We start from the raw sequence: 12,741 nt of genomic DNA, 5'->3' as shown, positions 1-12,741 counted from the left end.
CCAGCACTTGAGAGGCAGAGGCAGTCTCTAAGTTCAAGGCCAGCCTCATCTACAAAATGAGTTCCAGGACAGGCTCCAAAGCTACAAAAAAAAAAATGTCTTGGGGAAAACACAGACACACACACACACACACACACACACACACACACACACACACACACAGAAAGAGAGACAGAGAGAGAGAATTAACAAACTCATTTCTTGACTTTTAGGACCTCACAATTCAGCAAGCAAACAAAAAGTTAAGTAGTATGATAGATGGCAATGGTATGAAAGGAAATATGGCTTCCTCCACATAAGAATGGAAAAAGGGCAGCTTTTATCTGTTCCTTCCCCTTCTCATCTCTCCTCTTTGCTCCTTTCTCATAAGTAGCACTGAACCCGGAAGGAACCAGAAGGGACTGGAAGAAGTAGCCAGAGCAGCAGGTAGAGCACAGCCTGGCTCTGAGCAAAACTGCTCCGAGGTAAGTTAGCCTGAGTCCCACGGTCCTCACTAGTGGATGGGAAACACCACTGACACGCTCTTGGCAGATGTCATCCAATCCCCTCTCCTGTTTCTAGCAGATCTTAAAACTTTCTCCTTCCCCATCTTGCCTGATTTTGTTTAATGTCATTTTTCTTCTATTACTTGACACTTCCGCACTGCTTCCTAGGAGACTGTTCTGTCTGTAGTTTATATAAAACACAAGACTCAAGAATGTTCTCAATTCTGACACCAACTCCAAACTTGGAAGGTTCCTAAAGCCATGTTTAGGTAAGATAATTTACTAGAAGCACTCATGAAATTCACTGAAAGCTACTGTGTTCAAATTCTGAAATAGAATGAGAGGATATTGGTCAAAATAAGCCACAAGACAAAGTATATGACAAGCCCAAGAGAATTCCAAGTCTGACACTTTGACCGTCCCCTCCCCATGGAGTTGGACTATCTGACTTTCTCACTATTCATATGTAACAACGTGGCATGGTGGGACGTTCAGGAGTTTCAGTCTCGAGGCTTTAATCGAGGCATCTTTACATAGGCATGATGCACGGCTCATGGACTGGAGCTCAAGTCGCCTGGACTCTAAGAAGGCCCTAAGACTCCACACTAAATAATACGACTGATCTTGCGCCAGGCCAGCCTATTCTTTAACACTAACAGGAGTGAGCTGTCCCTTCACTAAACAAAATAAACACACGTCTGTCAAATAGAATGATTTAAAAGACTACCCAGAGGGAAGAAATTGGATCTCTGTCGGGTCAGACCAAACCGTTTACACCTCCTATGCCTACATGCCTGTCCATCTATTTACGGGGGTCTAGCGATGCTCGTCTGTACTTGTGAGTTATAGTCTCCACTGAAACATCAACTTTACTAGGGTGTAGTTAGGGAAATAACCATGATACACAAGATCAAAATAACCTTACCCAAGAATTATTATTCCTGCTGCCTAAAAGAATAATATTCTAACTTTTAAGACTGGAGTACTCTTTTGCTTATGCATCACAGAGGAAATTTTAGAGAGTAGTGGCTTGCTTGTCTATGCAAACTGGACACATTTCAAAGATCAAAATCAAACTCCTTATGGCCATTTGCAAGAATGGGAAAAAATTTACAAAATACCTTTAAAGGACACAAAAACAGCATATACCTGTAACTACAATTTATTTTACAACCTAAAATCACTCTTTTGAATTCATTTTGAAGGTAAGCAAAGTATACATTATAAATATAAACAAACATAGAGAAGCCATATAGACTATAAACTGTATTTCGTCTCTGAATATTTCATTTCATTGCTGCTTGCTGGGATTTTAGCTCCTGAGACTGGTGCTAAAACACATATTAAACATGTCATCTGCCCCTGAACTACACCTCAAAACCCTCAGTTTTTGGAGGGTCGGGGCTTTAGCAGTCTTGCTGTGTGACTCAGGCTGTGTGCTCAAGATGGCCTGGCACTCATTCCTTAGCTCTTGCTTCTGCCTCCTAAGTGCTGAATTATAGGCCGCGTGCCACACCTGACTTCCCTCAGTTTTCTTTACTATTAATTATGTGTGTATGTGTGCATGTGAATACAGGCGTAAACATGCTATGTTCACACAAGGGCTGGAATCAGAGGACAACTTGATTCAGTTCTCTTTCCAGAAGGTTGTGGGGCCTACGGCACAAGCACCTTCGCCATCTGAGCCAGCTCCACTGCCTAGCCCTCAGTGTTTCAAATTAATAAACTAAAAGGAAAAATCCAACTTAGCAGAATCTGTAACTCAACTTCCCACCATGCTTTTCCGAGAATGACGCAAAGCTCAACCTGTTCCCTGTATGTTGCCAAACAACATGATTTTAAAAAATATTCTGCCAGGTATGGTGGCACATACCTTAAACTCCAGCACTAGGGAGTCAGAGGCAGGCAGATTTCTGTGAGGTTTGAGGCCACCCTGATCTACATAGGGAGAGCCTGTCTCAAAAATTAAAAAATAAATAAATAAATAAATAAATAAATAAATAAATAAATAAATAAGGAATCTGAAACCATTTCTGAGGTTGAAAGACAAATATATTCCCTAAAAACAGATATGACAAAATGATACATTATTATTCCTCAACATTTTTCCTACTTTAACTTAGCAAAAGAAAATGGGATGTGTATCAAAAGCAGAAGATGAAAAACCATCCACATGAGATTAAACGTCAAAGGCCTAAATTAGGCTACGTTCTTACAACAGAGAATTTTTAAACTGAGCAAAGTTACTTAATTTCTCTAAAACTATCCATGTCATTTGGCTGCTACCCAAATCAAATCCATCATATACAATAAATCTATACCTCTCCTCACTGCTTTGAAGGCTTTCACCTCTGCAAAAACAGTGAGTGTAGCATAGAAATTAAGCCCTAAAAGGTCCTTTAAAGACTGGGGCGAAGTCCAAAGAGCCCAAGTGAGGCCCCATGTCCATGCTCATGCTGACAAAGATAACACACAACTGTGTGTGCAACAGAACAATTTAAACACTGCTACAGACAGGAAACCCACAGCAGAGAATTGAACAAGGAAAATTTCTTTAAAAATAAAACAAACAAAAAGTCCAAAAAAACAATAGAGCTAATAAATTTCTTTAAAAGCAAAACCAACAACAAAAATGATACTTTGTTGGAAACATGTATTTCCAACAAAGCCCATGCATGTATCGGCAGACAATCACATAGACAGTATGGGTATTTGGGTATGGCATGATCTTAAACAGTAGCCAGTTTATCTGAGTGTGAGCATGTGTGCATTCTCTCTCTCTCCATATATGTGTGCATATATATGTGTATATATACACACACATATGTATATGTGAATACACACATTTACGTATATGTATACACACACAAACACACCTATATATGTAGATAGACAGCTTATGTGTGTGTGAGAAAGGAAGAAAATGGAGGGAGGGCAAAAGTGTTAACCATCACAAGAATCTGCAGACTGCTGCTTGACTGACATTCAAGAGGCTTATAAAGAGACATATTAAGAGTAAATTACATAGTTAAGATGACAATAAGCCAGGCAGTGGTGGTGCACACCTTTAATCCCAGCACTAGGGAGGCAGAGGCAGGCAGATCTCTGTGAGTTCAAGGCCAGCCTGGTCTACAGAGTAAGTCCAGGACAGGTTCCAAAGCTACAAAGAGAAAGAGAGGGAGAGAGGAGGGAGGGAGGGAAGGAGGGATTGAGGGAGGGGAACAGGGAGGGAGGGAGGGAGGGAGGGAGAGGAAGAGAGGAGAACAACAACAAGTTATAGGATTTATAAAACAGTGTTTTAACTTTTCATCAGAAAAGCACATAAGAAATAAAACTAGAGAATCTGAAAAAGTGTTCAACTAGATTTTAAGTCTGAATATATAAAACAGAACTACATTCTTCATGACCTTAACTTTTTATTTCTTTTTTTAAAACCAGCTACTCAGTGATTCATGTAATGGGAAGAAATTTCAGACCATGTCACTGCTGGGCTCTTGGGCACATTCACAAACTGTCCCACTCTATTACACCTCCTGTTCCTTTTCTATCATCCACCACTGTACTGTGATTTGTCTAGCTGAGGTCACCATTGGCATTCTATTATTGAATATAATGAACCCTGCTGCATCTGATAGAAACATCAAGCTCTTGGCATGAACTCACAGACCTACTGAGATTCATTCCCATCTTCCGCTAATAAGTTCACTATTTCTCCTTACTGAGTCTCATTCTAGAATTACTTTTAGTGGGACTTGTTTTTAAAAGACATTTATTTACATTTTCAAAGGTAGATTTGAAAAACAAAAACATGATAGAACACTTCACAGGCCAATTTGTACAATAAAACAGGCAATAATAACTTAGGTATCTTTGCAGCAAAATCACTCCACATTTAAAACAATGAGAGCAAAGTTGTAGCAGTGAGCTGATAAACCACATTCATAAATAAATAGGTCAAAAGCAAAACATATTAGGTACCTATCACTAAGGTTAATAATTGTATAGTCTCAGCTCATTGTAACTCTAGTGATATGAGCTACTATGAAAGATAGTCTAAGACTCTGATGAGATAAATCAAAATCTCCAGGTGGGAAGAGGGTAGACACAAGACAGCTCAGCAAATAAAGACACTTGCCACCAAGCCTAAGCACCCAAGTTCAATGCCAGGGCCCACATGGCAAACACAGAGAATCAACTCCTGAAAGCTGAGCATGCCCATTGCACTTCTCCCTCTGTCCCTCCCTCTCTCCTTCTCCCCCACTCCCCACACTAAATATTTCCTAAAATCCATGAACCAGACATGGTGGCACAGGCCTATAATCTCAGTACTCAGAAAGCTAAGGCAAGAGGATCACTAATTGAGGCCAGCCTGGACAATTTAATAAGACCTAGTCTCACCACAGCAACATCTTGATGAATTACAATTTCATATATGACAACCACAAGAAATGAGATCTTGAGAAATGTTACCTTTGACAACTACAGACATACAGTAAGACATCTCCTCCTTTACTGAGGACCTCTCACTAGTTCCGCATACATGCACAGGCTTATATGCAAAATCAATGCTGTGATATCACACTTCTAGAGCTACACTTGCAAAAACTGCATATAACAAATTATAACTTTCTAAATTCCTTAATGGAATTCAATTCCAATGCTGGAAATGATATGAAAATGAATATAATTTATATAACACACTGAACTATAAAATAATGCTAACATTTAAAATACTGATAACAGTTCTCTGTAGTCATGCTGAAGTCAGTACCTGCCTGGCCCTGCTCAGCTTCATCTCTGTCTCTGGATAACGGACCACACCTAGATCCCACATCCCTGCAAAGTGAGGAACCTTCAAACTATCAGCAAAACATGTCTAAGATCCATGCATCGTGCACACCGCGGAGAGGCTCTTCCTGAGAGCGTGGGTGGAAAGCTTGGGAATAAAACACCACCTGCTACTCATAAAGCTAAACCAGAAGAAAATGCCAAGGAAGGAAAAGCAGATAATTAGAGGGCGGAGAAAAGCAGACAGATGAGCTGTCACGCAGGGAGAAATGATCAACTGAATTTCATTTTCTCCCTTTCTTTTCCCATAGTTTTCCTTTTATTGAAAAGATTCTTTTCTCATACTGAAGTCCATTTTCAAAATTTAACAAGTGTACTAAATCTTCAAATGAAAATTTACAAAGTGCTTTGACTTTTCCAGAAAGTCATGATTACGTAGACATACAAATACTTTTAAAGATAAAACAGCAGAGATAGTTTGGAAGTTGACATCTATTAGACAAATGAAACATCTGGTTTTTCTGACAGAAGCAGTGGGAATATAAGAGTCTATAAGAGAAGATGGCACATGGCTCAGTGGGGAAGGGCACTTGCCCAGAAACTAGAGGACTCCATCAGTCCCAAAGATGCACATGGTAGAAAGAGAGCCTACTCCACAAGCTGTGGTCTGACCTCCATGCATACTCCATGGTGCAAGTGCAAGCAGAGACACACAATAAATAAACAAACAAATAAATAAATAAATATCCTTTTATTTTATTTTAGACACACGATTTTTCTGTGTTGCCCTGTCTGTCATGGAACTCTGTAGACCAGGCTAGCCTCAAACTCAGAGATCCACCTGCCTCTGCCTCCTGAGAGGTTGTTTTTGTTGTTGTTGTTTTGGTTTTTTCAAAATCGGGGCTATGGGCTGTGTCTCAGTGGTAGAGCACTTGCCTGCCACATGTGAGCCTCTAGGTTCAATGCCCGTTAGTACAAAAACAAGGTTATTATCTTCAACAGTCCAATCTCTAATAGTTTTACCCTGTGATCTTTTGTAATGATGCAGGCATCTCTGTATTGGCAAGTGTCTTTCATTGGTTCATCAGAATGCTGATATTGCTGAATTCTTATTTTGTGAAGCCAAGCACTGTACTACAAGGAAAGGGGCAAATACAGGATATAAAGAAGTAATTTACAGGAAGATATTTATTGCCAAGGTAGTGGTGGCACACATCCAGCACTCAGGAGGCACAGACAGGCAGATCTGTGAGTTCAAGGTCAGCCTGGTCTACAAAGTGAGTTCCAGGACAGCAAGGGCTACACAGAGAAACACTATCTTGGGGGGGAGGGGGAGACAGGAGGAAGAGAGGGGAGTTTTGTTGGTTGTTTGGCTAGCTTGTTCCAATTTCTCCCAATGAAGACTGCACTGGCTTTAAATTATGACTCCTAGTATCCTTGACCAAAGTACTGAAATTGTAAACATATCACCGCCCATACCTGGCTTCTTGTATTTTCACACATTTCTACTTCTGTGATCTTTAAATCCCAGCACTTGTATTTGAAGAGTGGCTATGATCTATAAATTTTGTAAGTACCTCATCCATTTGAAAGAATGGCTATTGCCTTGCCATTACAGTTGAGACTCTATTTTTGAAGTGCTAGTAATAATTAGTTTTTCCTTCCCTACCACATTAAGTAGCTTCATAACTTACCAAAGCCTTCTGTTTTTGACAGAGGGGCTTGGACTATAGCACAGGCTAGCCTTGGACTCATAATCCTCCTGCCTTAATAACATCTTTGTCACTATGCTTTAGGGATTCACTCGGCCTCGTGGGAAGCTGCAATGACAGGTATATGCCATTATACTATCACAGCAATTTACAAGTGAACAATAGATGTCTTCCATGACTATATCGTTAAGTACCATAGGAAGAGGAAATTATATCTGGCTCTTCTAATACCTAATGTATACAAGTAATGAATTTCCAGAAAAGTTGGACCAACAGGACAGGACATATACATATATATTGGCATATATATATATATATATATATATATATATATATATATATATATGAGAGGAGATTTACTGCAGGAGTTAGCTGCTGTGGCTACAGAGGTAAAGAAGTTCTACAAGAGGTCATCTGGATGTAACTTTCAGTCCAAAGTCAAAAGGCAAAAGACCCAGGGAAGAGGTAAAGGGTGTTAACAGTAAAATCCAGAATCTTAAGACCTGGGAACCTGGAGTTCGAATATCTAAGCCAGAAGAAAACTGCCTCCCAGATCTAAGAGACCAGCGGTATTTCTGAACTTGCTATCTACAAGCTCAGGCTGATCAAGCAGTGATGGGCCACAGTGACAGCCAGATCTTCCCTATCCAGTCCATTCAGATTCACACGTATCTCCTCTGGAAACATGTATATATACACATCAAATACGTGTTTATTCCACCTAACATGATTCACCTAACATAAAAATATACTTCTACTGCTCACACAGCTTGTGGTACCCCCACACCAGCCCCCAGTGGAAATCAGGTTTTGAGATTTCAGCTCTCCAGATTTAAAACTCTGAGTCTTTTAGGACTGTGCATTGAGAAACTTTTGGACTTCAGGGACTTAACCTAAGAACTTAGATCACTAGACATGGTGTCTAATCCCAGCACTCAGGAGACAAAGGCAGGCAGATAGATCTCTATGAGTTTGAGGTCAGCCTGGTCTACATAATGAGTTCCAGGCCAGCCAAGACTACATTAGAGAGGCCAAGTCTCAAAAAAGAACTTTGATCTTTTAGGATTTCAAGGTTTGCCTTTTGTGACTACAATCAGTACTACTAGAATAAATCTCACAGGAAGTGTACACCCATGAAAAGAACACAATTTGGTAATAAAATCTAAGCTGCCATCTGGAGGTGTGGCTTAGTTGATAACATGCCCGAAGACCTGAGTTTGATTCCTAGGACTGAACAAACAAAACATGGAGGTGTGTGTCTGTAACCCCAGCACTTAGGAGGCTGACGTAGTAAGACAGAAGGAGTCTGAGGTCAGCATGGGCTATGGAGCAATTTCTACTTCAACCTGGGACAAAGCTAAGATCCTGCTTTAGAATGGAAAATAACTGAGCCAGGATGGAGAGATGGCTCAGTGGTTAAGAGCACCGGCTGCTCTTCCAGAGGTCCTGAGTTTAATTCCCAGCAACCACATGGTAATGTGATCTGGTGCCCTCTTCTGGCCTGCAGGCATACACGCAGGCAGAACACAGTGTACATAGTGGAGGGAGGGAGAGAGGGAGGGAGGGAGGGAGGGAGAGAGGGAGGGAGGGAGGGAGGGAGGGAGGGAGGGAGGGAGGGAGGGAGGGAGGGAATAACTGAACCAGGGAGAAAGCATATTTACAATAAAAATCCAAGCACTACAGAAGTTAATTACCACAAGAGCAAGGCCAAACTAGTCAATACAACAAATTTCAGGGAAGCCAGGACTATATACCAAGACTTTATCAGAAAGACAGACAGACAGAAAAAAAAAAAAAAGGCAAGACAGGAAAGGATCTGGAGATAAAACTTAATGGTAGAGCCTTTATCTAGTATGTGTGATAAAACTTAGATTGGCAGTATTAAAACCAAACAATTATATGTGTACAATCTCACTTGATATTAAAGATTTTTTCACACTCAAATCTACTATATACCCATTTATAATGTATTTTATTTATTCATAAATAATTTGTATTGATTTCATAGTAAATTTTACAATCAACTTTAAATAAACATTAAACACCATATTTCATACATGCTTTCTCTGCCTACAAGCTTTCTGTCAAAAAGACCTGGATTTCTGAGAAAATATGCACTTCTTCAACTAGTCTAACTAAGACAGTATTTTCACTTCTAATGATGTCACTTTTCTTCCAGCCACCATTCCATGAATTCTCTCCTTCCTTTTGTGACTTGTATCTACTAAAGCCTTATACGATCCTTCCTTTTCCCTTCCTATTAATCCACCCTCTTCTGTTACTCTCCTTATTAGACCAGTGCTCATCTGGAGACGTGTACATATTCCACATCTCCCCCACACCCACACTGTCTCTTCAGTATGCCACAGGAGATCTTCCCGGTAGCCTGTTTCTTATCACAAATATGTCTATTAGTTTCCAGTTCTGCTATTTGCCAAATTAGATACATCCAACCTAATTAACTTAATTCTGTTTTTATTTTCAATGGAAGATCTTTATTTTGTTCTCTATAGCCCAGAGAAAAATTACATTTATAATAAGAAAATAAACAATAAGGATATTTCAGAAAATTTTAATGGTCGGTATATAAATATTCCATTTATTTCCTATTCCTATTTCTAAACTACAGCAATGCTTACTGTATTCTAAAAACAGGTTCATTCAAGGCAAACTAGCAACTTTCCAATTCAAAAACTGAAGGTATTGAGGGCTAGGAAGATGGCTCAGTGAGTAAACCTGCATTCGTATCCTCAGCACCCACAAAGAAGCCAAGTCCCGAGGTGCACATCTGTAATGACAGCGTAGGGGGTAGAGAGGTGGATCCTAGGGACTTGCGTGCCAAGAAACCTACATAAAGTGAAGTGCCATGTTCAACGAGAGATCCTATCTTAAAAAATTAGTAGCAAGCAATAAAGGAAGTACCTGACATGAACCTCTGGCCTTCCTACACAGAGATACACACAAAATAATTTGATACCCATAAAGTTCTGAAAACCTAATCAAGAAGAAAATTATTAAGCTCTTCTTTTAAAAGTAGATTTATGCAATTTAATACACTAATTAAAACTAAAATGAACAAATTTTGAAGCATATTACACATTTTTCTAACCTACATTCTATTTTTATTTGGATGAAAAGGAACAGAGCAATATGCTGGTTAGTTCTCGTCCACAGGACACAAACTAGAGCCACCTGGGAAGAGGCCTCTAGGTTAAGGAAGTGCCTCCCTCAAGACAAGACAGACAGAGACAGAGACCAGAAGACAACCTGTAAGAGTGGCCTTTCTCCTTTTATCATGTAGGGTCCAGGGACTGAACTCATGACATCAGGCTTGGTGACAATGTCATTACCTAATAAGCCATCTCACTGATCCTGGCTTTGCTTTTTAGCTATAGAAGTTTTTCATCTTCTAAATCTGTAGTTCTCAACCTGTGGTTTCCAACCTGTTTGAGGGTCACATGTCAGATAACCAATTTATGATTCATCACAGTAGCAAAATTACAGTTAAAAAGTAACAATGAACTAATTGCATGCTTGGGGGTCAGCACAACATGAGGAAGTGTACTGAGGGTTGCAGCATTAGGAGGGTTGAGAGCCACTGCTCTAAATACCTGATGCCAGACTCTAACAAGATCTGCTCCTATCCTGTGGGTTGGCTTGATCACGCGTGCATGCAAGAGCGCGCACGTGTGTGTGTGTGTGTGTGTGTGTGTGTGTGTGTGTGTGTGTGTGTGTCTGCACACGCACGTGCGTATTGATCCCAGAGCCTTATTGTTGCGGGAGGTCCTTCCGCTCCCTCAACCAATAGCCGCTGAGATACCAGCCCATTGGGGCGTGGCCTCTCTCTTTAAAAAAGCGGCCACTTCCCTCTCCTCTCTCTCTTCACTTCCTGCTCCGTTTCTGGTGACTAGACTCCTTCCTGATTGCGCAGAGGGCTGTTGTCTGGGACGGTGATCTGTAAGTTTTTTCCCCTTTAAATAAATACCACCCTATTAATCATAATTCCAAATTGGTGTGGGATTGTTTGTGACTTACGCCTCCACCTTATACATGCTAGGCAAGCACCCTACTATAAATCCAGACCTCAATTTCTGCATAGTGTCCTCTGGAAAAGTTTTGTATTTTTGGTAAAGTCCATTTTTTTTTCTTATTGCTTGTCCTTTTACCAATAATGAATTTAATAATCTAGCACTAAATCCAAGACAAAAATTTACTCAGGTCTTTTTCTAAGACCTATATAGTTTTAGTTCTTAAGTTTAGGGTTTTGCTCCATATTGAGTTAATTCTTGTACAGAGTGTGAAGTAGGATCTCAGTATTACTCTCTAGCATGTGGAAATGCAGCTTTATCAGCACCGTTTTGTTTTGTGTGGCTTCTTTTTTGTTGGTTTGTTTGTTTCCAGACATTGTCTCATGTAACTCAGACTGGCCTCGATCCTATTGTGCAGCAGGCTTGCCTCAAACTTAAATGAAACTGCTGGCTCTGTCTTCTGAGTACTGGGTTTACAAGTATGCACCACCATACCTATTTTTTTATTTTTATTGTTTTTTCTTTTGTTTTTTGAGACAGGTTTCTTTGTAGCTTTGGAGCCTGTCCTGGAACTAGCTCTTGTAGACCAGACTGGCCTCGAACTCACAGAGATCCACCTGCCTCTGCCTCCCAAGTGCTGGGATTAAAGGTGTGCACCAACGCCCGGCCCACCATACCTATTATTTAATAAATATTAACTGAAAAAAATATTAGTAATGAAAAAAATAGCTGTGCTGAACTGTGAATTATTCAAATAACAGTGAACTAATAAATTTCAATTTCCTGAGTTGTCCTCCAACTGAGGTGTTATAGGGTAAATCCTACTCTTCTTTAGTACTGTTATTAGTAGTCTTTGTGTGTTTATCTACTCATTGTGTGTGCACGTGTCCAAGCATGTGCAAGTGTGTGGTGGAGGTCAGAGGACAGCTTGCCAGAATGAGTTTTCTCCTTCCACCACACAGGTTGCTGGCATCAAAGTTGGGTTGTCAGCCTGTGCAGGGCATGTCTTTACCCACTGTGCCAACCTACCAGCCCAATTCCACAGTTTAATCTCTCTGCACGGGTATTTAATGCTGTATACATGCAGTATTTAATACTTACTTATCAAGGAAATCTTTGTCTACTACAGCAGAGATGTCAAGAAGAGGATTTCCCATGCCAAACAGCACATTTTCACTAAAAAAGAAAAAGAAAAAAGAAGTTAGAAAACACAAATTTACCAAGTAGATGTAGGACAATATTTTAGAGGTAATATAAAGCTATTTAGGAAAAAATTTGGGTAGGTTAGTAAGATGGCTCAGTGGTGAAGACACGTCTTACTCATGCAAAGAACCTGGTTTCAGTTCCCAGCATCTACATGGTGACTCACAACCATCTGTAACAACACCTCCCGAGGACCCAGAATCCTCTACTGGCCTCTATATATGTATGCATAAGGTGTACATATAGATAGGCAGGTAAAATGTCATATACATAAAAAAGATTAAAATAGATGAAATAAAACTGAAATATAACAAGGAAAATGACCATTTATTATTGTCATAACATTTAATCACCAATGATTTTTCTGTTAAGTTAATAAAAGCTAGAGTCATTTGGGAAGAAGGACTGTCAACTGAGAAAATGTTCCCACCAAACTGGCCTGTGGGCAAGCCTGTGGCACATTTTCTAAGCATATTCTCTTGATAAGGATTAATGTGGAGGGCCCAGCTCACTGTGGGCAGTGTT

At 40.0% G+C, this 12,741-nt stretch overlaps 1 protein-coding gene across 2 annotated transcripts in view; it reads right to left on the bottom strand.

The window, feature by feature from the left end:
- Adk (adenosine kinase) overlaps positions 1-12,741 on the bottom strand; it is a 407,022-nt gene that overhangs the window by 343,264 nt on the left and 51,017 nt on the right. For both annotated transcript variants that reach the window (XM_075949366.1, XM_075949365.1), the window contains exon 2: positions 12,115-12,189. In XM_075949366.1, coding sequence (XP_075805481.1) covers positions 12,115-12,189 — 75 coding nt within the window. The remainder of the gene's footprint in view (positions 1-12,114; positions 12,190-12,741) is intronic.

Source organism: Microtus pennsylvanicus, chromosome 15, assembly GCF_037038515.1.
Source record: "Microtus pennsylvanicus isolate mMicPen1 chromosome 15, mMicPen1.hap1, whole genome shotgun sequence".
Classification (NCBI taxonomy): domain Eukaryota; kingdom Metazoa; phylum Chordata; class Mammalia; order Rodentia; family Cricetidae; genus Microtus; species Microtus pennsylvanicus.
Note: the sequence above shows the minus strand (reverse complement) of the source record. Positions and strands in the feature narration are given on the sequence as shown.